General features: G+C 39.2%; 1 protein-coding gene across 15 annotated transcripts in view; it reads left to right on the plus strand.

Annotated features, from left to right (window-relative positions):
- Positions 1-26,907, plus strand: part of Nebl (nebulette) — a 361,793-nt gene that overhangs the window by 304,283 nt on the left and 30,603 nt on the right. For 7 of the 15 annotated variants that reach the window (XM_076572681.1, XM_076572678.1, XM_076572686.1 and 4 more), the window contains 10 exons: positions 3,140-3,250; positions 7,571-7,681; positions 7,820-7,930; positions 9,923-10,027; positions 12,407-12,499; positions 18,852-18,944; positions 20,151-20,243; positions 21,657-21,749; positions 22,874-22,978; positions 23,905-24,076. In XM_076572681.1, the coding sequence (XP_076428796.1) occupies positions 3,140-3,250; positions 7,571-7,681; positions 7,820-7,930; positions 9,923-10,027; positions 12,407-12,499; positions 18,852-18,944; positions 20,151-20,243; positions 21,657-21,749; positions 22,874-22,978; positions 23,905-24,076 (1,087 nt within the window). Of the gene's footprint in view, positions 1-3,139; positions 3,251-7,570; positions 7,682-7,819; positions 7,931-9,922; positions 10,028-12,406; positions 12,500-15,347; positions 15,441-17,564; positions 17,568-18,851; positions 18,945-20,150; positions 20,244-21,656; positions 21,750-22,873; positions 22,979-23,904; positions 24,077-26,907 lie in introns of all 15 variants that reach the window. The other 8 variants (XM_006989925.4, XM_042278071.2, XM_076572688.1 and 5 more) reach the window with 7 other exon arrangements.

Here is a 26,907-nt window from a genome sequence, read left to right on the forward strand (position 1 = left end):
AAAATAGTCCTATGAGATTTGACCTGGTTATTTAAAAGCAAGTAAAGGTACACATGCGATGGGTGTGGCCTCATGTCCTGGCAGCAGCGGCAACTGAACGGCTTGTGCTGTCTTGCTCTTTAAGCAATACACATTTCTAATCTTCAACTGGTTGCTAAAGAGTTAAACCTCTGTATGGAGTGAAAGTAGTTGCTTCTCATTTCATACGAACTTTATAAGAAGAAATGAAATGTCCAGGAAGTAGTTTCAGTCTCCTATTCCTTATATTATTATGACTTTGGTATCACATCGTGGCTTTGTGAGACTCTTTGTAGTTAGAAAGTTTCACATCAACTCGAGAACCTTACTTCAGGTACCTGGCACACACATGGCCGCTGGCACCTGGTTAGAGACCTGGCCTCCTCTGCTTTGGCCCCACCCACTCTGACCTAAGAACTATGCTACAGGTACCTGACCATACTGGCCAGGACCAACACCTGGTAAGAAATCCAGCTTCTCCTGCTTCAGGACTGTCTACTCTGATTCAATTCCCCAATCAAAAGCCTGAGACGAAGCCACTGAATTAGAAAATAGTGTCTACCTTTTTCTTGTCTACAAGAAATAAACATTACTTTTTTGACTAGACATTACCTTAGAGTGAAAGGTAGGAAAAAATAATCTAAGCAAATGGGAGCAGGAAACAAGTAGGCATAGCTGTTCTGAATTAACACAAAGGACTTCAAACTAAAACAAATCGAAGAGACAAAGAAGACCACTTCATTCTAATCCACCAAGAGGACTTATGATTCTAACACAAGTCCACCAAAGTTGGCTGCACCCAGTTTCATAAAACAAACACACTAGGCATTAAGTCACAGACTAACCCCAATATAGTTACAGTAGTGACTTCAAGATCGACTTTCACCAATGGTCAGAATATAATCAGAGAAACAGTGGAGCTAAATGGCATCATAGGCCAAATGAACCTGATAGATATTTACAGAGAATTCTACCCAAACACTGCAGAATACACATTTTTTTTGGTCAGTATGCCACAGAAGTTTCTCTAAAAAAGACAATATATTAGTACACAGAGCAAATTTAAGAAAATTGAGATAACTTCATACATTCAATCTGACTGCAATCAAGTAAATCGTTGTTAATAAAAATAACAAAAAATAAATAACAGAGAAACACCAGAAGATGTACAAACTCATGGGGATGAAGCTACTCAATTGTCAAGTATTTGAACTTTTGAGGAAATTAAGGAAGAAATAGAAAACGTCTTGGAATTAAATAAAAATGAAAACATAACTTACTAAAATCTCTGGGATAAAATGAAAAAAAGTCTTAAAAGGAAATGTATTGCTCTGAGTGCTTACATTAAAAACGAGATGGACTTCAAACAGATAATTTAATAATGCACTCAAAAGGTTTGGAAAAACAAGAACAACCCAAACTGAAAGAAGTAGATGGGAAAAATAATTGAAACCAGGGCAGAAATTAAAGAACTGGAGACAAATATGCAAACAAGACAATATGAAGAACCAACGACATGAGAAGTTGGTTCTTTGAAAAGATAAATGAGATTGACAAACCCTCGCCACATTAACTAAGAGAAAGGGAAGATCCAAATTAATAAAATTAGAGATGATAGGGAGACATCACAACAAACTGAACATAGGCACACATGAAAAATATCGTTCACCATGACCACATTAGCTTTATCCCAAAGTTGCAGGAATGGTTTAACATATGCAAATTGATAAATGCAATAAAACTTGTAAATGGACTTAAAGACAAAATATACGATCATCTTAGTAGACAGAGAAAATTCTTTTTGACAAAGTGTAACATCCCTTCATAATAAAAAGCCCCGGAAACAACAGGATTAGAGAGAACATACCTCAACATAACAAAGGCTGCTATGTATGTCAAACCCATAGCATTTTTGCTAAATGGAGAAAACTTCAAAACAATTCCATTAAAATCAGAAACAAGACAGAGCTGGCCACTATCTCCTGTCCAGTTCAATACAGTGCTTGAAGTTTGGCTAGAGCAATAAGATAAGAGCAGGAAATAAAAGGGATGAACATAGATAAAGAAGTCAAAATGTTCCTGATGGCATTCTTCACAGTAATTGATAAAACAGTCTTGAAATTCATATAGAAACAGGGAAGACTGCTAGTAGTCTGAGCAGTCTTCTTTAGTTGTGATAATGTGGCCAGTCTACATTGAAGGGTCAACCTTATTATTGCTTGTCAATTATATCTGGAGAGTTTACTTTAAACTTAAAATGGTAGGGTCCAGTTGAGAATTGAGTGGTAAGATGGTAGTAGGAATAGCAACAAAACAGGCTTTGTTTAAAAAAAAAAAAAAGAGGACTGGAGTGGCCATCTAGAGACAGAGACTAGAGAAAGCCAACTTTCTATTCCTAAGTCCCACTAATGACGGGTTCTGTGTTTGCTGCCTCATTTTCCTCACTGTGGGGCAATGCTTACCCTTATTTCACAGACAAGAAGGAATTATAGGGATCATCTGTAGCATTTATGGCTCAGCTTCTGAGTGCTCTGGCCTCATTCTCAGTCTTCTCCCTATAGCCTCAACCCATCTGCATCCCTTTGTCTGTCTCCCAGTGTCCAGAACAGCACTCCATGAAGATTATCACTCAACAGTTGCCCTATTAATAGTGTAAGAACATCTCCGGTGAGAACAGTGGTTCTAATTATGTATGCTCCCCAAATTACTTAGTTTTGTGTGATCATGCGTAGTAGTAAACATTCCATTCTCTTGGACATTGGTTATATACCTTTTTTCTTAAGTGTGTGTGTTGTGTCCATTCATGTATATGTGTTTGCACAAGTATGTGATATGTGGCCAAAGGTTGATATTGAGCGTCTTTCATGATTGCTTTCTACTTTATTAACTGGGGGGTCTCTGCTGAACCCAGAGCTTTCTGATTTGTCTAGTCTAGTCTATGTGGCTTCTGAGGGATCTAAACTCTAATCTTAATGCTTGTATAGTAAGTACTTTATTCACTGAGCCATCTCACAGCACTCTTTTGGTCTTTTAAAAATGCTTAGTTTTTTTTTTTAATCATTAACTACAAGTATATGTTGTCTACAGAGTGACTAAATTGTGCTGAACATTGCTTTTATAGAAAGAATACAAAAAGGACCTGGAGTCAGAAATTAAAGGGAAGGGAATGCAAATTGACACCAATACACTTGAAATACAATGTGCCAAGAAAGCTGCCAAGATAGCCAGTGAGGTAAGTGGGGAGGGTCAGACAGACTTCGAAACTCCTATTTTTGTACTCAACAGATCATATCAGCAGCTAGAGTAGTGCATGGAATCTCTCAAAGCTTTGTGGGCTGGTTTGACAGTTTGGAGTGGAAATCATGTCAAATCATGATGTTGATTTGAAAATGTATAGTTTCCACTTTGTACACTTTAAATACATTAAAGGAAGCTTAAAAAGAGAAATTTTCATAGAATACACACAGATACATGCACACAGGGACGCACACCCTGACATATTTTATTCCTGCATTACAACACATTTAATGTTAGTCTAGGGTATGATAAATACTTTTGTAGTGCATTTTCTATAGTATAGTTCATATTCTGCTTAGCATATTTGTGTTTCCAATGTTTTGAGGTAAACATAGAAACCACATGTTGAGACTTTAATGTGAGTACAATCTTTGTTTCTATGTGATTGTGTGTTTAGAAGACATCCTTTGTTCATTTTATATCTGCACTTGAGATTTCTAGATTCAACTTTTGGATTAAGAGATGATGTGTCTTGAATGACCATGTGCATTCATTCAGTGCCACTTTCTCTTCATGCAATACATATAAAGATGTGAGCATAACAAAACTGTAGGGGTCAGACCATATGTGCATTTTCTAGGGAGATATCCGGGATTGTGATTCATGCTTCCTGAATCTCCTCAGTGATTCTGAGAGTACAAACAAGTCACTTGAATTTGACAGTGTTTAGGATAAGGCAGTTATATAAGAGTAATTTAGAAAGCAGGGGTGCAGATTATGGAGGGTGACTTGCTTTTCTCAAGGTTTGGTCGTGACTCTTCACTAGGGCTGCTCTGAGAGCTACCATGACTCTCACAGCATAATTGGTCATTTTCAGAAGTTTGTTGTAGACTTTCAGATCTGTATGTATGATATATAGACAAACATGATCTTGTATATACAGAGACTTAAGTAAACTTTAAATGTAGTTATGCTGTATAATTTCCTTTCTTTTGTTTTCATTTACTGTTGTGGATTCTTTTTCATTACTTCATATAGTTGCCTAAGTCTTTTAGAAAAATTATGTGTTTCATAATGTGGATGTGGCTATGAAGCCACTGAAATTACTGTTGTCCATGTGTGTAAGATCTCAACATGTTATGCCAAGAACTCTTAATTTTCCCCCTGCCTCTTATCTCTTCTGCCTCTTCAAATGGTATCAGACAAGCCTTAGATGTCACCTTGATTCCACTCATCAATTACACCTTGTGACACTATTGTAAATCCATTTACATTTTCCTGCCCCAGACTAAGGTACCATATCCATTCTCAGAACTGATGCTGTCATGGGAAAGCTATGTCATAAACACAGACAGACATACTTGTGTCTTTCTACAATGTCAGCATATATTGAATAACACCAAAATTCATAAGGTTTAGCAGTTTTAATGACATTAATTTGTAATAAAACCCACCCACCTTGGTAGCATGGACAAAGTAAATGAAAGTTCTTTATTCTAATTAATTACTCTTCTGTCTTAATTACTGTTAACTCTTATATATCACACACACACACACACACATGCATATACCCATATATACATACACACACACACACACACACACACATATACTTGGTTACAGAATGAATATAAGTAAAAGCAGAATTCAAAGTTCAAGAGGTTTTAGAAGTGGGCTAAAAAATGTCTGTGTAGGTAAAAAATGAGCCAGATCAGTGTGGAGAAGGAGCTGCTGGTGGAGTTGAAACCAGATTTGAGAGCAAAGCTGCAGAAACCAGAGATGTAAAGACAAAACTGGATCCCAAGTGGAAAATGGGTCAGGAGCAGGGAACAGATGGGCTTCATGGAACAGACCTGGTCAGGTACAGATCGAGAAGGTATGAACAGGATGATGAGTAAGCAGTTGGGTAGCTGTTTCAAACAGTGGGGGGACTGAGCCAGGTCAGGGAATCCTTGATCTTCGATCATCGACACACATCAGGTAGGGAATTATAGGCTTTCTGGGGCCATTCCACCACAGTGTTAGTTATCCATCATTTATGAAGGCCAGGTGAGAGCATTACACTTTTGCTCAATGTGGTGTGCTCCATAAATTCTTGAGTTTCCCTGGTATAATTTTAGCACACACATGTGCCTCCAATTTAAATTCTTCCTAATAAACTCGTAGGCTGGCTCCCTTTTTAGCCTCAGGAATGAGCCATTAATCAGTGTGTGCTAGAGGAGTGATGTCTGATAGATGGTGTGTTTTGGAGTCCACCAGGGGGCCACAGTTCTGGAATGTGAAGGCAAGGCCGCTCCATATCATATAATACTGGCTTTTTGGGCTCTGCCTTGCCTTCACATTCCATAACTGTGGCACAGCATGATTTCAACAGTTTTAGTGAATTTATGCCCAAATTCTGCCTCAGTTCTCTCTCTCTCTCTCTCTCTCTCTCTCTCTCTCTCTCTCTCTCTCTCTCTCTCTCTCTCTCTCTCTGTTTTTTTTCGAGACAGGGTTTTTCTGTGTAGTTTTGGTGCCTGTTCTGGATCTCGCTCTATAGACCAGGCTGGTCTCGAACTCACAGAGATCCGCCTGGCTCTGCCTACTGAGTGTTGGGATTAAAGGTGTGTGCCACCACCGCCTCGCCAGTTCTTGCTCTCTTAATGTGCATTTTCTTTTCATCACAACAGCCATACTTTTATGAATTTTTCTTATTCTTATTTAGAGGGTGCATCCAGTATTAGTTCGATTTAGCAGACTAGAGTGTATTATAATGGGCGTGGGATTCAGGGCTAGAAAAAGGAGCTTATGAAATTATTATCATTAGAATGGCTGTTGGAGCCAACTGAAAGCATCACTCTGGAGCAAGGACTGTGGAGTAAGTAGAAACTATGAATTTCACCTTCTGCCTAGTAGCAGGCTTCTGAGACATATAAGCCTTTTTTTTTTTTTTTAGTAGATTGGGATTTTAATCACTCATTTTTGTATACTAGTTGAGATTTTTCTGTTTTTCTTTTTTATATGTGTTAGGATAACAGTGTGAATTTAGTTAGTGACAACTGAAGAGAAAATAGTCTTAGGAGAGCTAGCTGTGTTCCCCATGGCCCAAGGAGATTTTGGAGATGCTGAGATGCTGGTTTTTTGTTTGTTTGTTTGTTTTTGTTTTTGTTTTGTTTTTTTTTTCCCCGAGACAGGGTTTCTCTGTGTAGCTTTGCACCTTTCCTGAAACTCACTTGGTAGCCCAGACTGGCCTTGAACTCAGAGATCTGCCTGGCTTTGCCTCCCAAGTGCTGGGATTTAAGGTGTGTGCCACCACCATCTGGCAGAGATGCTGTTATTGTTGTACTCTTTGTGGCTCATTTGTACATAATCTTAGTTACTCATGTTCCATCTTGCCAAATTGACAGGCTCTCAAATCCTTTGCAACTAAAGTTTGGGATTTTGCTATTGATTTTTAATATCCACAGTGGAGTTTAAAAATAGTGTCAATGTGATATATTGTTGGGCCAGTATCCTCCAGTAGTCAAACTTGTACCATTTCTGTGGGCTCTCTATAGCCAATGAGATATCAGCAAACTGGACTCAGTCAGAGTCTCTCAGGACACTTGTGTGTTTGGGTTTGCTCTCTTGGAATGAAGCTGTTATATGCTGTTTTAAGCCTTCCAGATTTGGAGGTGTTTTGTTCAAACAATGATGAAGTTGCCTAGTGATACCTTTTACAGAATGTGTCTGGTCATTTTGAAAGTTTTTGCATTGCTTAAGGATGATAGGGTTTAGTTTCCCTTCCTGACTCAGTTCCCAGACAGGGTGAATCCATTGTCATTCATATCCAGGAAGAAAAAGAAAGGTTCTTCTGATATACTTCATGGTAAAGGAAGGGCACTCATCCCTTAACTAACCTCATAGAACCAAGGATGGGGTAGAATGATTTATTTAAGTTCCATAGGGTCCAGAGACTTGGGCCAATATTACATAAACCCAGTGATTTAGAATGGAAGTATAATAAGTTGCAACCATCAAGAATAGCAACAATTTTATAGTCACTTTTTTGATAGTTATCAACTGAATTATATAGTCACCAATAAAATTTCAAGTTTATCATTGGAATATAAGTTTTCTCAATCTAGTTCTGTACTTAATTCAGCTTAGTAGACAAAGCCTCCTGGTTATATATGAATATGTTACTGCACATCATACTTCTATCTTGGTATATAGAAAGAAAAGAATAGGTCTAACCCAATTCCAGAACATACAGTCTTGTTGTCAAAATGACATTGTGTTTTTTTCACACCATTTTGAAATGATTGCAGAGCACTGTGCATTTTATTTTCTACAGAAAGATTATAAAAGAGATCTGGAGACAGAAATTAAAGGAAAAGGAATGCAGGTCACTGCAGACACTCTAGATGTTCGGAGAGCTAAGAGGGCATCCGAGATGGCCAGCCAGGTAAGGAAGGTGTGAACACAAAGTCTCAAATGAAGGTCCTGGAGGAGGGTGAATGTCACTTTTCTGTTAAAACACATAAATAGCAATATGGTCCTGGAAAGTTAAGCAAAGAGCTGAGATTGTTTTCTATTCTTCTAGAAGCAATATAGGAAAGACTTAGAGAATGAAATTAAGGGAAAAGGAATGCAGGTGAATATGGATATCCCAGATATGCTTCGAGCCAAGAGGGCATCTGAAATCTACAGCCAGGTTGGTAGAGGATGAAGATGCTTACAGTAATGTATGCTAATCCCATCACGGTGTGCTTCCTGAGTCTTTTTGATTGACACCTTCCTGGAGACATTACCTTCAAACTTAGAGCATTTTTATTAAGACCCTCCCTACCAAACTTGACTAACATTACTAACTAGAAGGGCAATGGCTACAGTACTAATTTAGGAGCCATTATGAAGTGCCAAAGTCCCACATGATCCCCCTTATTTGAAGCCAAGAATGTTTTGCCCTTATTTTTATTTTTAACTCTATTATGTACTTGCCTTGAATATTCTTTGTTCATACACTAGAAACGTAATTCTAAAAATCTTGTATTTCCATTTCACAATGACTAATATTTTAAATAGCCTTCAATAAAACAAAGTAGTAAAGGTTATATTGTACTGATAATTAATGTTAGCTAAAAAATTAGGAGAAGACTAAGTTGTCTTAGTAAAACCTATTTGCGAAATATATCCGTCACATATTCTCCAAAAACTTAAAAAGCTGGTAGTGAATAAGTGCATTAATATTCTTAGAAGAATGAATGTTACATCTCTCATATGAAGAACCTGGATTTAAACACACACACACACACACACACACACACACACACACACACGGATGGGGACTGAAAGGAGGCTATGTGTAGAGGAAGGAACTGCTGGAAAGGGGGAAGAGGAACCCAGTGAGTGATAATGGGAAAGGAAAGACATATACTGAGAAAGATAACATCTCAAATATTAGATCTCAAACATCAGAAAATATTCATAGAACAAGTTGCTTATAAAACCTGATTTGGATAAAAAATGCATTATTTAATCATATCTTTGCTGTAAAATTTACCTGAAAAGTACATCTCAGTAGTAATAAAGGAGAATGAAAAGCATGAAATTGTTCTGGAAGCAACGAGTAGATTTGACTAATGGAATTTATGATGAAAATAGTTTTGGCCCAAATTGGACACCTTTGCTCAAATTCTGGATAAAGCAAACCACTAAGTATTAAAATTGGTTGATTCAAGGTGGGGGTGTCAAGATAGTGGAGCAGAAATGGGGGAGCACCTGTCTGCTCCTCAGTCACCCGGCACTGGGCAGCAGTTGGAATAGTCCTAAGGTCATGGTGTTCCGTCCCTCGTGACTCATGCTGCACGAAGGTAATGAACTTGGAGACACTGGCTGTATCCACATGAATTGAGTGCAAGTCTTAGGCAAGTACATGAAACAGGCAAATGGACACATGAGCCAGTGAGGAAGAAGGATGCAGTGACAGCTGCCTTTCAACACGTTGCTTAGCAAGTGGCTCTGTGCCATTTGGTTACCCACACTAACTAGAGTGCCTGAGTTGAGTCTCACTTCCCATGCTTACTAGTTGATGCCTCAGTTTCCCCACTTGACAGTGATATCTGTTTGTGGGATTGACTGAATGCGTGAATGTGTGTTGGGTATTGAAACAATGTCAATTACATCATAACATTATGTGTTCTCATAGGAAGGATAAACCCAAGTTTTATTAAAGGAGCGTACAGTAGCTCATTTACTGGGGAGGAACTTGAGATGTTTAATAACTTTAACTACAAAAGTCGTAGCATGTTTTCCTTAGCCACACAGACCTTCATCAGAGGCAATAAACAAAGCTTGTAACAAGGTAGATGTAGAAAGTGGGGCCATCGCAGGAGTGCTGGAGGTACTGGGGCAGGGACTGAGTTCGCTTGCACATAGAAGAGGCTGTCCCAAGTTTAGGAGAGATGTAGAGGTCCATCTCTCTGAGGTTTCTGAATGGTCTGGGGTGAGTATGATAGCCTGCATAGCAGTGGGGTGCTGTGACAGGTGGTGTACTCACATCCTCGATCTTAGTGGTGGTGGCAGCAGCTACTTTGAATCTTCAGTTGTAAATTATAGTCATGTGGTAGGATAAAGCTGGATGTGGTACCATATCCCCTCCTCCCTCCAATAGAGATTTCAATTTATGATAATTTTATATTTTTAGAAAAAGTATAAAGATGAAGCTGAGAAAATGCTTTCTAACTATTCCACTGTGGCAGACACTCCCGAAATTCAGAGAATCAAGATGACGCAACAAAACATTAGCAATGTGAGTACCTGCTGGACGAAGAGTTTGGGGCTAGATGAGTTTCAGGTTTTGTTTGGACTTTGGAATGTTTGCATGTGTGTAATAAGTTATAGTGGGGATAAGATGTAGGTCTAAACATGAAAGTCATTTGTGCTTCATATACCCTTTATAGGCATAGCCTGAGATAATTCTGTGTGTTATTTTTAGTGCACTTGGGCTGTGCCTGAAACACATCACAGGAGCCAGGTGTGGAGCTTTCCACTTGTTGGCTCTCAGAAAGTTCAAATTTCAGATATTTTGGTTAGGGATGCCTACTTTTTTTTTTTTTTAAAAAAAAGATTTATTTATTCATTATGTATACAGTGTTCTGCCTGTGTGCCAGAAGAGGGCACCAGGTCCCATTATAGATGGCTGTGGGCTACTATGTGGTTGCTGGGAGTTGAACTCAGGACCTCTGGAAGAGGAGCCAGTGCTCTCAACATCAGGGCCTCCAGTCCAAGGGATACCCAATCTGTATTTCTTTTACAGTTAGAATTAATTGTTTGCTTGTTTACTCTTGTAGTTCTGGGGATTATATCCAGGACCTTGTTCATGTTAGGTAAATGTGCTACTACTGAGATATATCCCAACAACACCCCCTCCACTTCTAAAATGTTATATTTTATAACGATGTCTTTACTCTCACTATCTGATTTTTTTCTCAGATGAATTTATTTCTTCAAAATAAAAAAAATTATTCTCACAAATCCCAATTTTTGGAATTCTGAATCCAAATTTTGTGTTGGCCACAAAAGATAGGTGTTAACTGGATTTTTAGCTTGATAAAAGTGTTATCTTCCACCTTAATTTTACTGTGAAGATGAAAGTAGTCATATTAAGGGACTTTCCTCCAGATTTTCACTGAATCTGTGTAAACAACATACCTAGAGACTTCCTAGTTTAAAACCGATTCATAAACTTCCTGCTTTTATTTTGAGTAACAGGAGTTGCCTGTGTACAGTTAAGAAAGTAGGCCTCTGCTAATAGATAAATGTATAAACTTGAATTTTGTGATGGAATTTTCAAATACAATATCAAATACAGTCAAATACAATAATGTAGAATTGGCTCAGTCTTTTAGTACTGAAGTACATGTCTAATCAAAAGGGCAAATGCCATTAAGTTTGAGAACCTCTGGAATACTATCCATTTCCTAATTAATTGGCTGACTCTCACTCTCAGGACAGACATACTGTCTGGTAAGTCTGGGATCTCCCTAAGAAGGGCCAGGCTGTGCCAAGAGATGGGAAATTCCCACTGGAAGGGTCTGAGCAGGGCTCCTGACTCCTGGGACATTCCTGCTTTTCATCTCTTCCAGTTCAGGTCTTACATCACTCTTCCAGTCTCCTTGGTGCCCATTGGATTAGCCAGTGTTGGTAATGGGGATCTTTCTGTCCTCGTGTGACTTTCAAGGGCCACTGTTTTTCTGTGGAGAACTTTTGGTTTTGTTTTTTTTTTTTTTTTTTTTTTTTTTGGTTTTTCGAGACAGGGTTTCTCTGTGTAGCTTTGCGCCTTTCCTGGAACTCACTTGGTAGCCCAGGCTGGCCTCGAATTCACAGAGATCCGCCTGGCTCTGCCTCCCAAGTGCTGGGATTAAAGGCGTGCGCCACCACCGCCCGGCTTGGTTTTGTTTTGCTTTGTGTTTGGAAGGGGTAAATGTCATGAGTGGAGAGATTTTCAACTCTCCATAACATTCAAGAGGTTATGAGATCAGAAACCAAAGTTGGGGAAGTTGAGGAAAATACAAGAGTCAAGGCTGATACTGGTGATAGAATATTTTCTTAGGAGACCATAAGGGACTTTTGTATTTGGAAGATTAGCAGTGCTGTGAAACCTCCCTTGTTTGGGGCTAAATGCTAACTGCTGAGTGAATTTCTCTAACACATGCTTTGATTTTTCTCAGATACACATATGCCATATAATCTCTATCTATAAAATCTCTATCTATCTATCTATCTATCTATCTATCTATCTATCTATCTATCTATCTATATTGGTCTTTGGAGACAGGGCTTCTCTGTGTAGCCTTGGCTGACCTGCCATATGTTTATATTTAAAGCAGGAAACTATAGATTGCCAATTTATATTCTTAGGGCAAATAACCTGCCCCCAGCTAAGGTACTCATCATTCATTAGAACAAATATTAACTGGGCTAAGAGGTTATGAGATCAGAAACCAAAGTTGGCATTTATTATTACAATGGACTATTTCCTTGATTCATGTAATATTGCTATTCATAAATAAAACCAGTATTCACACTACTGTAAAACCTGAGAAATAGTCTTGCTTCATAACAGGCAGACCTAGGACTTGAATTCCAATAACCTTATAGTTCTTATTCTCCTTTCCCCACTACGAAGGTGTCTTACAAGGAAGGTGTGGGGGCTGGCACAGCCCTAAGGAACACTCCAGAGATTGAACGAGTGAAGAAAACCCAGCACAATATCAGTTCAGTAAGTTCTCCACAGCACTAATTATCCTTTCCCAGAAACAAGGGCTGCATGCCTGTGTTTAGTTCTTTTCCCAGTAGGTTGCTTTTTATCTTTTATTCTTCCGCTTTCCTGAAAGGTGATGTCATCAGCCATCAAAGGTCTAACTTGCAGAATGAAAACTGCAGCCTTGTTCTCCCCCATTCTGAGGCTCCATTTCATTTCATTTAGAGCAGAGCAAAGAAGACATGGGGCATTTTAATAAAATCTAGGATTACGTTTCATCTTTTGGAACAGAATTTTAGCTGTGTTAAATTTTACAGAGAAAGGATACCTTGAACATTTTCCCAACTCTTGGAGCAAAGGAATTGTACCCCAATGAAATGAACAAAGGGCTCAGTATGTTTATTTGGTAGCTGAAGTGGTACAGATTTGTTTTTTAATGTAGCACTGACTCATTTCATCCTGTGTCAATCACATTTCTGAGCCTTTCCCAAACACAGCTCCGTGCCCATATTTCTATTTTCTGGCCTTATTTCCCCTCTACTTCCTCAGCAAAGAAAAACACATCAGTTGAGTATAAATTATAAAGAGATCTTACCCAATGGTGCTTTTGATTCTGGGGAAGCTCAGGATCAGTGTTTAATGCTACAGGAGAAATTTCTCTCATTTACTGCTTGGCATGAGCAACAATAATTCCTGTCCTTCCAGGAGGAGGGGTTCATCTGTGTGCATTTCATAGATTTAGTTTTTTGCCGTGGGTGTGAAAATGATTCTTTCCTTAACGTTTGTTCCCTGATCCATCTCTTTACTTCTAGTCTCAGGGACACAACCTTCCAGGACATTCCTTTAAGTCATCCAACTAGAGCTGTTTTCATGACATATATTGGGGCTAACTCAGAGTTAGGTGGTGTCCTGAGCATGTGACCAGGTGGTGGTTTCTTTTGGAAAAGGAATTCCAGGATGGACAAGGAGATGTGTACTTTAATGCAAAATTATAAAATTGTGCAGTTGTATCTTTGTGCCATGAAGGAAGCCCTGTCCTGAGGACAGCATCTTGAGAGAGGACCTGGAGGCTGAGGCCTGGATTAGAGTGAATGACATTTGGTCTGTTCAATGGGAATCTGAATCAGGTGCCACTTGAGTCTGGCAGAGAAGTTAGTTTGGGAAGGATGTGTAAAATGTTACATTCCTTGACTTTGCAATGACAATGTTTGAAATACACCCAGCAGTGTCATCAGCTACAAATGTTGTATAGTGTGTATGGTGTCTAGTCATTCCCCTACAGGGAAATGACTGTGTTATTTTTATTGTGTCCTGAAAAACAAAAAATGTTCATTTTTAGTTGTGTTGGGCTTTTCACCCTAATAAAATCACATAAAACAGTACAGTATGTTGTCTTTTCCCCCCTAGTCTTTTCTAGCAAACAATAAATGCAGAGGAGTTCTGTGTCTCTGAGGTTGGGCCATGACCCCCTACTTAATATTCAAATGGAAACTTGGCCTTTCAAGATTAGCCCGATCTGTCAAACCAGGAGGTGATTGGCTAACCTTTAAACATCCCGACATTTTCCACCTCTGAGGACAAGCCTTTTTGCTATTAGCTTTCTGTGCTAAGATCTGTTTTTGAATTTCATTTAGAGGAAACCTGTCTCAGTGAACTTTCCATTTAACTATTTTGGGTCTGAGTTGAGACTGGCCTCTTTACTCATGTTAAATTCACAGATACTAAGACAGATGATATCTGAGACTTCGAGGGACTAGTGCTCTATGCCAGCCTAGATTTCAGCTTTAAGCATTACTGAGGGATTGCTAAAACCTATTTGTTGTAGATTTAAATCTTTGCTAAATTTGCTAAATTTCAGTGTGCATTTCCCATTCTTACATAGGTAGGTTCTCTTTGCTGAGAGTCTAGTGTTCTGTGAATTTTAGTTATAAAATGCCACCTGGAATGGAAGACATTGCTAGTTTGTTTTCTTGCCCCATGTATGATCATTTTTCCAATTTATTTTCCTCTAAATAGATCTACCTGAAGGGGAAATTCGTGAATGGAATGAATGTCAGGATGCAGGGTGTGTTAGTAACTTCTTTCCATGGTGTAACCAAACACCTGACAAGAAGCCACTTAAAGGAGGAAAGACCATGTTGGCTCATGGTTAAGGGACTACAGTTCATCACAGTGGGCAACACTTGACTGTGGGCTACTGCATGGCAGGGGAGTGTTTACCTCTTGGTGCCTGACCAGGAAATCAGAACCAGGGTGCCTATAATTCTAGTCTGCAACTCCCAGCTGAACCAGTTACTCCCCACGTGTAAAGATTTCCCAGGCCCCCAGGATGATGCCGCTAGCTGGCAGAGGATGTGAAGACACAGGGGCCTCTTCCCTTTCTCTTTTACAATAGCCACATTCCCTTTTTTTCTGGTTCTAGTCCACTACTGTGTGCTCTCAGTCAGACCACAATATTTGCAAGACTCTGAGGCTAATTCAATTTGATTTTTGCCTTTAAATTCAGGCTAAATTCTAATTAACACATTAATAAATAAAACTGCTTCTTAGAAAATAATAAATCATAATGTTAAGATAATTTCCAATACATTTTGTATATATGCTTAATTATAAAGCTTTTGGTCATAAGCAATGTTCATTTATATTAACCAAAGGATCCCTATAGTGATGGATAGATGTGAATTTTTTGGCACTTCAGGATAAAGAACCCGGAAAGCATGAGAAAATATAAGAAACTGTTTCTTACTGAAAAGAACATAATATTGGAACAAAAATTCAATTATACAGCAGTGACAATAGAAGAATTCTTCACTATTTTAAGCTTTGGGTAGAATAAATTAACCATATTTTAAAATAAATTATTCAGGTGAAATACAAAGGAGGAATTAAACATGCAGCAGCCATTTCAGATCCTCCCGAGCTAAAGAGAGCTAAAGAAAACCAGAAGAACATCAGCAATGTGATCATATTTCCTTAAGTGTTTTTTTCCCTCTGTTATTGAAATACCATACATGATTGGGAGCACAGCACCTGCACAGTTGAAATCTCACTACAATGAATGCCACTATGTGGGGTCATTCCTTGGAAGTGGAGATAACATTCCATACTGCTTTGTGTCCTCCATTATGTGCTTTTTGGGCATTTTTTTTAACTGAAAATCTGCTCTGTTTGTGCTCTCAGGGGAATTCAGCAAGTGAGACAAGACTACCAGGGCCTGTGGGTAGTCTCAAGGTCTCAAGAGGAATAGGGCATACTTTATTATTATGTATTGTCTTACGTACTGTCACAGTGATTTGTATTTGCTGACTAGTTACTGATTGTTTTGAATATCTGACAAGTATTATCTTTTTTAACCATAAGCAATCATAATTCTTGCGAAGTGTTCTGGAAATGCAGAGGAGGAATAGTATGTCACGGGGGGCGGGGGGGGGCAAGAGGAACAGTCTTGGAGAAGGAACAGCGCTGGAGTCTTGTCTTAGAGATTCAAGAATGATTTCAGGTGGCTTTTGTGAGGAAGGGTCTTCTTGGTAGGGAAAACCAGTATTTTCCGGACCCAAGCCTATTCACGGGGGAGGGGACTGAAGTGATGAGGACTTGGGATGGAGGGTGGCAGGAGGTGATGGTGGCACGGGATCCGCAATGTCAAGCCTAAGACTGTAGTATGGAGAATCACTACAGTGTGGCTCATAGGTCATTTAAGGATCTGTCAACAGCCCGAGGGTTGCTCAGTCTTTGATTTGGTGATTAAGTTGTTTTACTCAGCAACTACTACTTCTCCTCCTCCTCCTCCTTCTCCATCTTCCAAAAATGTGTTGTTAGTCTTCTATTTATGATAGAAACAAAACTCTGTAGTTGGTTGTTTTTATTCTTTTGACTCTTTGGGGGCCTGTCACCCAGCTCCCAAATAAATAAACGGAATCTTATTCTTTCTTATGAATGCTTGGCCTTAGCTTGGCTTATTTCTAGCCAGCTTTTCTTAAATTATCCCATCTAACTCTTGCTTCTGGGCTTTTATCTTTCTCTATTCTATATACCTTTCTTTGCTTCTTACTCTGTGGTTTGCTGTGTAGATGGGTGGCTGGCCCCTGGTGTCCTCTCTTTCTCTTCCTCTCGCTCCTTGATCTCCTCTCTTGCTCTTCTATTTATTCTCCCTGCATGTCAGCCCCACCTATCTGCTCTCTCCTGCCTAACTATCAGCCATTCAGCTCTTTATGAGACCAATCAGGTGTTTTAGACAGGCAAACTAACACAGCTTCACAGAGTTAAACAAATACAGCATAAAGAATGCAACACATCTTTTGCATCATTAAACAAATGTTCCACAGTATAAACAAATGTAACACTTCTTCAGCTAATAGTCCATCACAATGCTCTCTTAACTTCATTTGAAAAATAAGTGTATAATGGCATAAATGTCACAGAATTTTTTGTTTTGTTTTGTTTTGTTTTGTTTTTCAAGATAGGGTTTCTCTGTGTAGCTTTGCGCCTTTCCTGGAACTCACTTGGTAGTCCAGGCTGGCCTCGAACTCACAGAGATCCGCCTGCCTCTGCCTCCCAAGTGCTGGGATTAAAGGCGTGCACCACCACTGCCCGGCCAATGTCATAGAATTTACATGGTGTGTCATGCATGCCAGTGTCAGAATTCAGGATGATTAGTTAACACTGAAGTGGTGGAGAGGAACATGGACCCTAGAGTACTGATAGGTTTGATTCCAGCTGTGGACTTCATTTATTATATACTCTTCATAGATTTTCACCTATAAAATTTCCTTTCTTATAAAGCAGAGATTAGAGTATTAAAGAGATATTGCCTTTAAAGCACATGTCAAATTGATGAATAGGAGAATCAGGACAAGTGTCTCCCATTGAATTGATGTCTGGGTTTACATTCACTAGCAATTGTAGTTTCTTCCTATCAGCAAAGCAGCTCCACAAATCTTTAGTTCAAGCTCTATCACGAATGATATTTCTACCAATAAAGATTACATGAAACATTTCTCATTGTAACTCTATCATTCCCATCCTGAGAACTTTCCCAAACTCTTAGGTGCAACAGTGCAAAGAAATGTCACTTCTTAGGGAGAGAGTACATCATAAGAAATCCAACCACTTCCATTTATTTTCCAGGATTCTCAATTTTTTTTTCATTTTTATATTCATTCATAAGAGCATGCATTTCAATAGCAAGGTCTGTGGACAGCCCTAAGGCCGAATTTAAACTCTGAAAATTCATTGACTGTCACTGTATAGCTCCTTGCAAAAGGATTTTCCTCTTCTAGCTTTACCTCAGCTGTCAGAATCTCTCAGCAGATATGCCATCCCTTTCTCTATGTCTGATGCGCCTTTATTTCGTGAGATGTTGTGGAATTGTTGGGATAGTTGACTGTGGATAGTGAAGTCATCTCCCTTTTCTGCCCTCAGCTAAGAAAGAAGATCTCTATGCAGTAGGTCAGGGCATCTTCTGTAGTGTTAGGTCAGATGCCAGGCCTTCCAACATTAGAACTTGGTAAGGAGGGAAACTGAGGTTCCTGAGAGGAAGGTTAGTAGAGGCAGTATGTCACTGAAGTGCATGCATAGGACTTTTGTGACCTTTGTTCTCAATGCTTCCAGTGATGGCAAGAGTCTATTGTACATTTAACATGACTTATTACTAAATGTTGCTGATTGTAAATCATTTTAAAAGATGGTAATTTGGTAAACATTGCTTTAATGTTAAGAATCGGTGAACTCACAGAAGGGACAATTCCTTATTACTGATGAGATCAAAATCAGGAAGTCACCAATAAATTATATAGTGTAAAGATTAGCAATGAAAGGAATAATTTAGAACATTTGACAAGGAAAATTTTGGGGACTAGGGTCTCAAGTAGATGACATGTGGAAGAAGTGGACACAAAGTCCTACTGCTACCCAAGAAGCTATTTCCAATTGATTCTTGCTGAGAAAGAGAAAATCAGCTTTGTCTAATGGAATATCAAGCACACTGTAGGCCAGACCCCATGACCACAAGCAGCTGACCAACATGACAGATTCCATGTTTTTTGTTTGTTCATTTTTTTGTGTGCATTTGTTTTATTTTGTTTTGGTATTTTTAGTTTTATTGCTTTTTTTGTCTGTTTCTTTTCTTTTTTTTAAAGGAAAATGACATGAAGTTGGGTAGGTAGGGAGGTGGGGAATAATTGCATTAGCAGAAGGGAAGCATATGATCAAAATACACTATATGAAAAATTTTAAAAATAATTTAAAATGGTATCATGGAGGAAAAGATAAAATATTAATAATCTGTTTCATGTGAGATTTCCTTTAATGTGTTTCAGTGGTACACATTTGTTTCCCATGATTCCGAACTGTCTTATGCTTTGTTCCCCAGCTCCAGTATAAAGAGCAAAACTATAAGGCCACTCCAGTAACCATGACTCCAGAAATAGAAAGGGTGAAGAGGAACCAGGAGCAGCTGAGTGCGGCAAGTCATTCTGTTTTCTTTTATGTTTTATCTAACATGATGTAGTTTTCTTTTTAAAAACACACTCTGTGCCTTTGGGCAAGCTTTCACACATTAACACATTAAAGGGCATGAAGTATGACTCTTATGTGAGTCAGGAAGTTGGCATCATGCTTACTTACTCAAGAGGTCTTCATGAAGGACCCAGGCTTTGTCATACAGGTCACTGGGTCACAAGGATCCACAAGAGCCTTTTAGCTTACTACTAAATCTCTAAAGCTACACCTCAGTAAGAAGCTGGGAAGTAGAGAGGCTTATGTATTGAAGGGGAAAACAGTATTAGAGACAGAGCAAGAGAAGATTGGCTTGATGGGCACTACATTGTTACTGCCAAGGCAAGGCACCTTATAAATGAAATGGAAGACATTAGCCAGCCATTTAATAATCCGTTTTAATAAAGCGGCCCTACTTACCAATTGAGAGGAACCTCTGCTCTGTGCTAGCCCCTCTTTTAATATTATATGTGAACATCTGAGCTCAGTATTATTCATTTCTTTGACTGGTGGATGTGGAAAACTGAATTTTGAGGAGTCAGAGACCATGCCAAGGATCCATGGCAAGTAAGGACAGAGCTGAAACTTGAACTCAGGTCTCCTGAAATTTAGAAATCTCTTTATAGTAACCACAAGTAGTTACCTTTTACCTTTTATCAACCCTTTTTGAGAACTTTCCTCAAGAGCGAAAATAACCTTTCTTGCAAAACTGGCTTTTTGAAAGACTTGAAAAACGTAAGAGTAAGTTCTCTCAGGTGGAGGAGGAAAATCAAGGTCAATATAGTTTATCTTTAATACCTCTGAAGTTGGAGGAAGAAGTCAGGGACTTTTAATGGTGGAACCTCGGGGGCCACAAGCAGACTGAAGCACTTTCCCAGCTTGTTCTGGGGCCTTCATTCTGGTTTATAGTCATGGCATCTTTCTTGTCTTTCTTTTGAAGGGTGTTCCCTATTTCCATTTCTGTTCTTTGTAGAGTCTGTATTTAGCTTTGACATGAAATAGGCTGCTTATTGAAGATCCCCTTTTAGGCAGCAGAATCAACACTTCATCAGTTGAGTTCAGTCAAGGGGAAGCCACTGTGGTAAAATCAAGAGTGGATTTGAGCCCCAGCTCCTGTGCTCACATCGTGGAGCCCTTTATACTGCCTATTAAAAGTCTTATCTATCCTCTATAGGTCAAATACAAAGAAGAGCTAAAACAGGCAACTTCCATTCCAGATCTACCAGAGTTGAAGAGAGTGAAAGAAAACCAGAAGAATATCAGCAATGTGTGAACATCTCAGTATTTATCATTTGTATTTAATGATATCAAATGTGTCAATATGCAGATGAAGGAATCATATTACAGCAGAGGTTCTCAACCTGTGGGTTGTGATCCCCACAGGGGTCACCTATCAGATATTCACATTATGATTCATAACAATAGCAAAACTATGAAGTACCAACAAAATAATTTTATGTTTGGGGGTCACTATGGCGTGAGAAACTGTATTAAAGGGTAACAGCATTAGAAAGGTTGAGAAGCACTGTATTAGAGAGATTTCCTATCTGAGTTGATAGTCTCCCTTGACTAGCAGCTTCTTCAGAGGGCAGGGTCAGGGTGGTGGGTGCTGCGCAGTTTGCAGTGCTGGATTATGATGACTGTCCTGTAATTTGTGGCATAGTCTCCTCAACTTATTTTCATGCTGGGTGATTGCTCTGGTTCCCATACAAAGGCTGGGGTAGTTTCTGGCATCTTGGTCCTGCAGTCTACTTTGCTCTGTTTCCTACCTGCCTGAGTTCTTGTTTGTCAGGCCCCTCCTGACCCTTTTTTTCACTCATGTTGATTATTACTGTGTTTCTGGGGGAGAACGGTGAAGTATGTGTGGTTGACTGGATATATTGTGTGAAATGGACCAATTAATAGGCACTTGACCCAAGGCAGTGTTTTCACTCAGACTGGTGGACTACTCTAGATCCCTCTGTTTACATAACCCACCCACAGTTCACTGAGAGCATCCTTTTAGGAAGTCATTAACATACAGAGTGGGCGCCTTGGAAGAGGAAGTTCAGAAATCTATTAATCTTCAAAGAAATCTTTTATGCCTCAAAATCATAAAGCCATTTGACCAATTTATGAGTCAAAGGTAGATTGTCATTTGATTCTTTTCCTAAGAGCTATCTTTTGGAGGAGTAGGTTCATTTCTTCCCACTCATACTTGATGTGACTGTATTATTCTAAAGAAGGCATGTGGTTAGTAAAAAGGAGGAATGGAATAGAGGGAAGCATGATGTCTTTACATAGTTTGCCATGGCCACCTGGAAAATACATCCCTTCAAGGCTCTGTTGTAGTTAATTTCTGAGAAAACACAGCTATGCAATACCATTCTATTCAAACAAGACTTGTAATATCCACAAAGCATTTCTTCTCATACCCATCTGTGATTAAAGGCTCACTTCAGGCTTACTGGTGATATATTTGAGCCTATCCACAGTGATTGAGAAGAGGTACACTGCTATGCCAAAATGAAATAGATGCTTGAAGATGAAAGCATTTTAAGTCCCCTCCTCCCTCGCCTCCCTTTCGCCTTTGTTTTAATGAGTTCCAGTCCTTGGCTAGCCCTTTAAAATTAAATATGACGTGATTCTTTTTTGGTTGAACTGATTCACAATCTTCTGTTTTCCTTCTATGAAATGGTAGGTTTATTATAAAGGTCAACTGGGAAGGGCTACAGCTCTCAGCGTCACTCCTGAAATGGAAAGAGTGAAGAGGAATCAAGAAAATATTAGCTCGGCAAGTGGTTTTAATTCATTTTGAACCATCACAAAGGATGTATCCTTTACAATTTACTTGTATTGTTTATTGTCTTATGAATAAAATATATTTCCAATAAACACATATACTACTGCAGATGAATTCCAAAAGCTCTCACTATATACATCTACAGTATCGTGCAGTCCCTCATTAATATTCCCAGATGTGACTGATCATTACATCTATAGTTTATTTAAGCTATAACTCATGTTATTATAGCCAGTATCTTTGAAATTGACCAAGTCTTTGATGTATAAGTTAAAAATAATTGTCATTTTACTTATGTATTTTACTGAACATGAGTTATTAAATGCTTTCTATAAAAACAAATTTCAAAATAAGTAATTCAAAATAAGAATTCAGAAGATAACAAGTTTAGTGCATTTCTTATATCAGTCACTCAGGAAAATGGTCCATGGTAAGTATGCATCACTTTAGTAAATTCCAGGGCTCCAGGGCTCCATGGCAGGAATCCATGAAATACCCACAGATATGAGTATCAAGCCCTGTTCACAGCACACCTGGTGGTTCTCCATGTCTGGGGGGGTCAACATATGGGATTCATAATTGACAATTCTCTCATAGCATTTCTGCCTAGAGAGATTGGGCATATTCAGCATCAATAGTCTTTAAGCTGTAGCTGCTCAGAAGAGAACACAGATCTGTTCCTGGTTGTTCCTCATTCTCTAGGGAGGGAAAACATCAAGGAAACCAGAAGAGGTCTCATGTGCTTCCCTCAGCACTCTAAGAAAAGAAAATTGCTTAGCAACAGAAACCACGATCAGTCTCTATTTCATGTTTTATTTGCCCTGTTTAAATGTGCTAAGTGGTTCCACTGGTGGTTATTACTGACGGTTAGGCACCTATTTGTTTCTTGTTGACAGACTTAAGTCTTTCATACAATACTTTTAAGGGAAATCTTCAAGAGTGTAATTTTAAGTGACTATTCTGGAACAGAATGTAATCCACTGAAAGAAAAGATATCTGGGAAGTAATTTTGAGTAGGTTGCCCATCACTCACCCATTTGAAAAGCTTTAAAATGTTATGCAGTTTTTAGATTATAGTTTTCCAGTTATATGGATGTCTGCTGTTTCTTTTGCAGGTGAAATACACACAAGACCACAAACAAATGAAAGGTAGACCATGTATGATCTTAGATACACCTGCTTTGAGACATGTTAAAGAAGCACAAAACCATGTTTCCATGGTAGGAGGCAACAGATCATTGTCTTCATGACTAAAACATACTAAGGAATGGCAAGACCTGTGTTTGAGTGGCATTAGTTCGCATTAATCTGGACAACTAACAAAGCATGAGAATGTGAATGAGCCCTTGGGGCAAGGCATTATAATTACACTGAAATGTAATGAAAATATTTATTCTAATAAAATAATTTTCCCACAATGATTTTTGGTGTGTTTTTATTTCTAACTTGATTACTATAAATACATTTGTGAATGATATCTACCTAGACTTTGTTTTTTACTTAATTTTAAGACATATTTTGGCATATTTGCATATTATAAAGAATATTTTTGAGTATTTCAAAAGCAATTTTATGTCATTTTTTAACCATGAAGTTTACCCATTTAAAGTGTTTAGTTTAAGCTAGTGTAATTTCAGAATGTTACAATTATTGCTCTTTTTGAATTTCAGAACATGAAAAGAATGTATGTTTTATAATATGCACAATTTTCATAATTATATATGAAAATTTTATATAATATATAACACTATTAATCTAATTTTAAATAGTATTGTCATCTTGAAGAATTATGCTCAAATAACTTATCATTATTGCATATTGCAGGTGAAAGGAAATCAATTTGTCGTCAAATTGTGTGTTTTAGGAAGCAACTAATGTTTTAGAGCACTTGTCTTTTATACCTTACTAATATATAGGTTTACATATCATTTAAAGGAGATGCTATTTTTAGTGTCTAGAAATATGAAGTTATTGGCGCTTCATTTCTGACATTGTTTTTGGAAGATTTGGGCAAAACATATCATACTATGTTATATTTATTACATGTAGTAACGCAGATGCACTTTATGTGATCTCTCATTCTGTAAAAGTTGTGTGAGACAGTCAGGAATTTCAGTTTGAATTAATAATCCTTTTTCTTTTTCAGGTCAAGTATCATGAAGATTTCGAGAAGACAAAGGGGAGAGGCTTCACTCCTGTTGTGGACGACCCTGTGATGGAGAGGGCGAGGAAGAACACCCAGGTTGTGAGCGATGCTGCCTATAAAGGTGTTCAGCCACATGTTGTGGAGATGGATCGGAGACCTGGGATCATCGTTGGTAAGCGTGTAGTCCTCTCATGAGTATAAATGGTCAAAAGACTGTGCCTGGTCTAGAACTAGCTTCTGTATTCAACTTACCTCACGGGTTTTATATAAATTCCAACTAGATCACAGGTAGAACGCTTTGGTACCATGCTGATCCAGAGAATTCAGAAAATAGCATTGCCAGTACTTTTTATTCTTCAAAGTTCTGTTTAATATCACCTTGTTAAACAGCATCATCCCAGAGAGGAGTGATTATAATGGTTGAACATTCTGCTTCCTTTAGCTTGTGTCCTAGCTTGGTGAAAGTGTTCCACTCTAGACATCATGTACATGGGAGACAGAATAGTCATTTCTCCTTTATGCTCTTTTGTCATTAAACAGAGAATCTGATGGTATTCTGGAACGTGAATCATTTGTATTTTTGAATAGTGCTTCTGAACTAGGATATATGAGGGCCACCAGAAAGCCCAATTATTTAGAAAGGGGACCTCTCTTTATTGTGTCTTTTTCTTACATTCAGTTCAGGGAAATCCTAGGGAATGTGGCTTGAGATAGCAGCAGAAATCAGACTGAAGTATAAGCAGGCTGGAAAGGAAAATTATCATGTCTCAGTATAGATCAAAACTCTGAGTCTTGTTCCCTGTGAGGCACTTAGCCTCTGAATTTTTATGTTTGCTCTGTTGCTCACTGTGTAGTTACTTTTACCATTGCTGTGATCACACACACACACACACACACACACACACACACACACACACACACAAAACTTAAGGAAGGATTTATTTTGGCTCACAGTTCGAGGGCACAGTCTATCCTCGAAGTTATGGTGGGAGCAGCTTGTGGCAGCCAGTCACATTGCATCTGTGGCTAGGAAGCTGTGAGTGGTGAATAGTTGTGCTCAGCTCCCTTTCTCCCTTTCATGCACTCCAGGGCCACAACTCATAGAATGGTGCCACCTGAATTTACGATATGTCTTCCCACCTTAATTAATGTAATCAAGCTAATTCCTCACAAGTGTGCCCGGAGATTATCTCCACGGAGGCTTTAGATTCTGTCAAATGGACAATCCAAGCCCTCACAGTCAGAGAGGTTGTGGCAGCCTTGTATATACTTCTCAGTAAGCTCACTGTTAGATTACTTTCCTCTTCAAGGGGAAGAGCTTCTGCTTGAGAGTCATAGCAGTGAAAGGGCATGGAGAGGTGGGTTGGGTGGAGAAGCGTGCATTTGACAGAGTAACATTTTAGTCTAAAGCCAGAGTGCTGACGTGAGAGACCTGAGTGCCTTGGATCATTACCAAAGGGAAACAGAGTATTTTCTACAGAAGCACTCAAGACCTATTTGTAGACTATTGATAGCTTTACTCATTTTCCCAGGTTGATTACTTAGAGGGGTCATAGTAAGATGGATGGACAAATTGTGATGTTTTCAGTAAAAGTAATGCAGAAGTAGAGAGTTTCATTGATTTGTGCTAATAACTCTTAAGACAGAGTGGTGTGATTCATCTCACCCTGGGGTCTTACAAAGACCAGGGACTAGGAATGACAGTGAAATCATTGCTAAAAACGATAAAACTGTCTAGACAGGGCTCTTAAGAGTTAGTATTTATAGTATTTTCAATAGCAGTTATCATTATTTTTTAATATAGATTTGTAACTAAAAATGATTTATTCAGTGGGCAATCTAGGAGTCAGTTTCTTTCTTCCATGAAGTTTCCATGAAGGCTTGCTTATGAAATCATAACATGAAATACATTTAACCAACAGTAAACTTCCCAGTGAGCCAGGGTCTACATCATGCATACAAGTTCATAGATTTGCTAGTCAATGTGGACCAAGACAGTTGGTGCTGGTCCTATTTTTATTGTGGGGCTCTGCTGCTTACAAGTTGGATGAACTTGGCAGAGCTACTCAATCCATCTGAGCCTCAGGTTCCTTACCTATGAAATGATAATAGCAGAAGTTTAGTAGAGATGATGCTTAAATGAGTTAGGTCATAGCAGAGAACATATATGTTTGGCATATACTCCACAGTGTATAAGTGATAAGAAAGTCTTTGCTTTTAGTTCACTGATTATGTTATTTTAATCTCACCTCATTTCTCCCATAACTGGGTACTTATTTCCCAGTAGTTTATCACTGCATAGCTCTCTTAGGTCCAGCCATGGTGACAACAGATACATTCAGAAATTATTAAATTTGAAGTTTGCCTGCAGCTACAGTAAAAGAAAGGCACAGTGCCCTCCCTCCATGTTTGTTAGTCAGGTATCTGTCATGGTGACAAAACACTTGAGAAATCAACTTAAAAGAGGAATGTGTTGATTTGGCTGACAGCTTGAGGTTTTAGCCCATTGACGCTTGTCTCTATTGCTTTGGATCTGTGGCAGTGCAGTGCAGTGCAGGGCAGGGCAGGGCAGGGCAGTGCAGTGCAGGGCAGTGCAGTGCAGTGCAGTGCAGGGCAGGGCAGTGCAGGGTAGGGCAGGGCAGGGCAGTGCAGGGCAGGGCAGGGCAGGGCAGGGCAGGGCAGTGCAGGGCAGTGCAGTGCAGTGCAGTGCAGGGCAGTGCAGTGCAGGGCAGGGCAGGGCAGTGCAGTGCAGTGCAGGGCAGTGCAGGGCAGGGCAGTGCAGGGCAGGGCAGGGCAGGGCAGGGCAGTGCAGGGCAGTGCAGGGCAGGGCAGTGCAGGGTAGGGCAGGGCAGGGCAGTGCAGGGCAGGGCAGGGCAGTGCAGGGCAGTGCAGGGCAGTGCAGGGCAGGGCAGGGCAGTGCAGGGTAGGGCAGGGCAGGGCAGTGCAGGGCAGGGCAGGGCAGGGCAGTGCAATGCAGGGCAGGGCAGGGCAGTGCAATGCAGG

The sequence above is a fragment of the Peromyscus maniculatus genome, chromosome 5 (genome assembly GCF_049852395.1).
Source record: "Peromyscus maniculatus bairdii isolate BWxNUB_F1_BW_parent chromosome 5, HU_Pman_BW_mat_3.1, whole genome shotgun sequence".
Taxonomy (NCBI): Eukaryota; Metazoa; Chordata; class Mammalia; order Rodentia; family Cricetidae; genus Peromyscus; species Peromyscus maniculatus.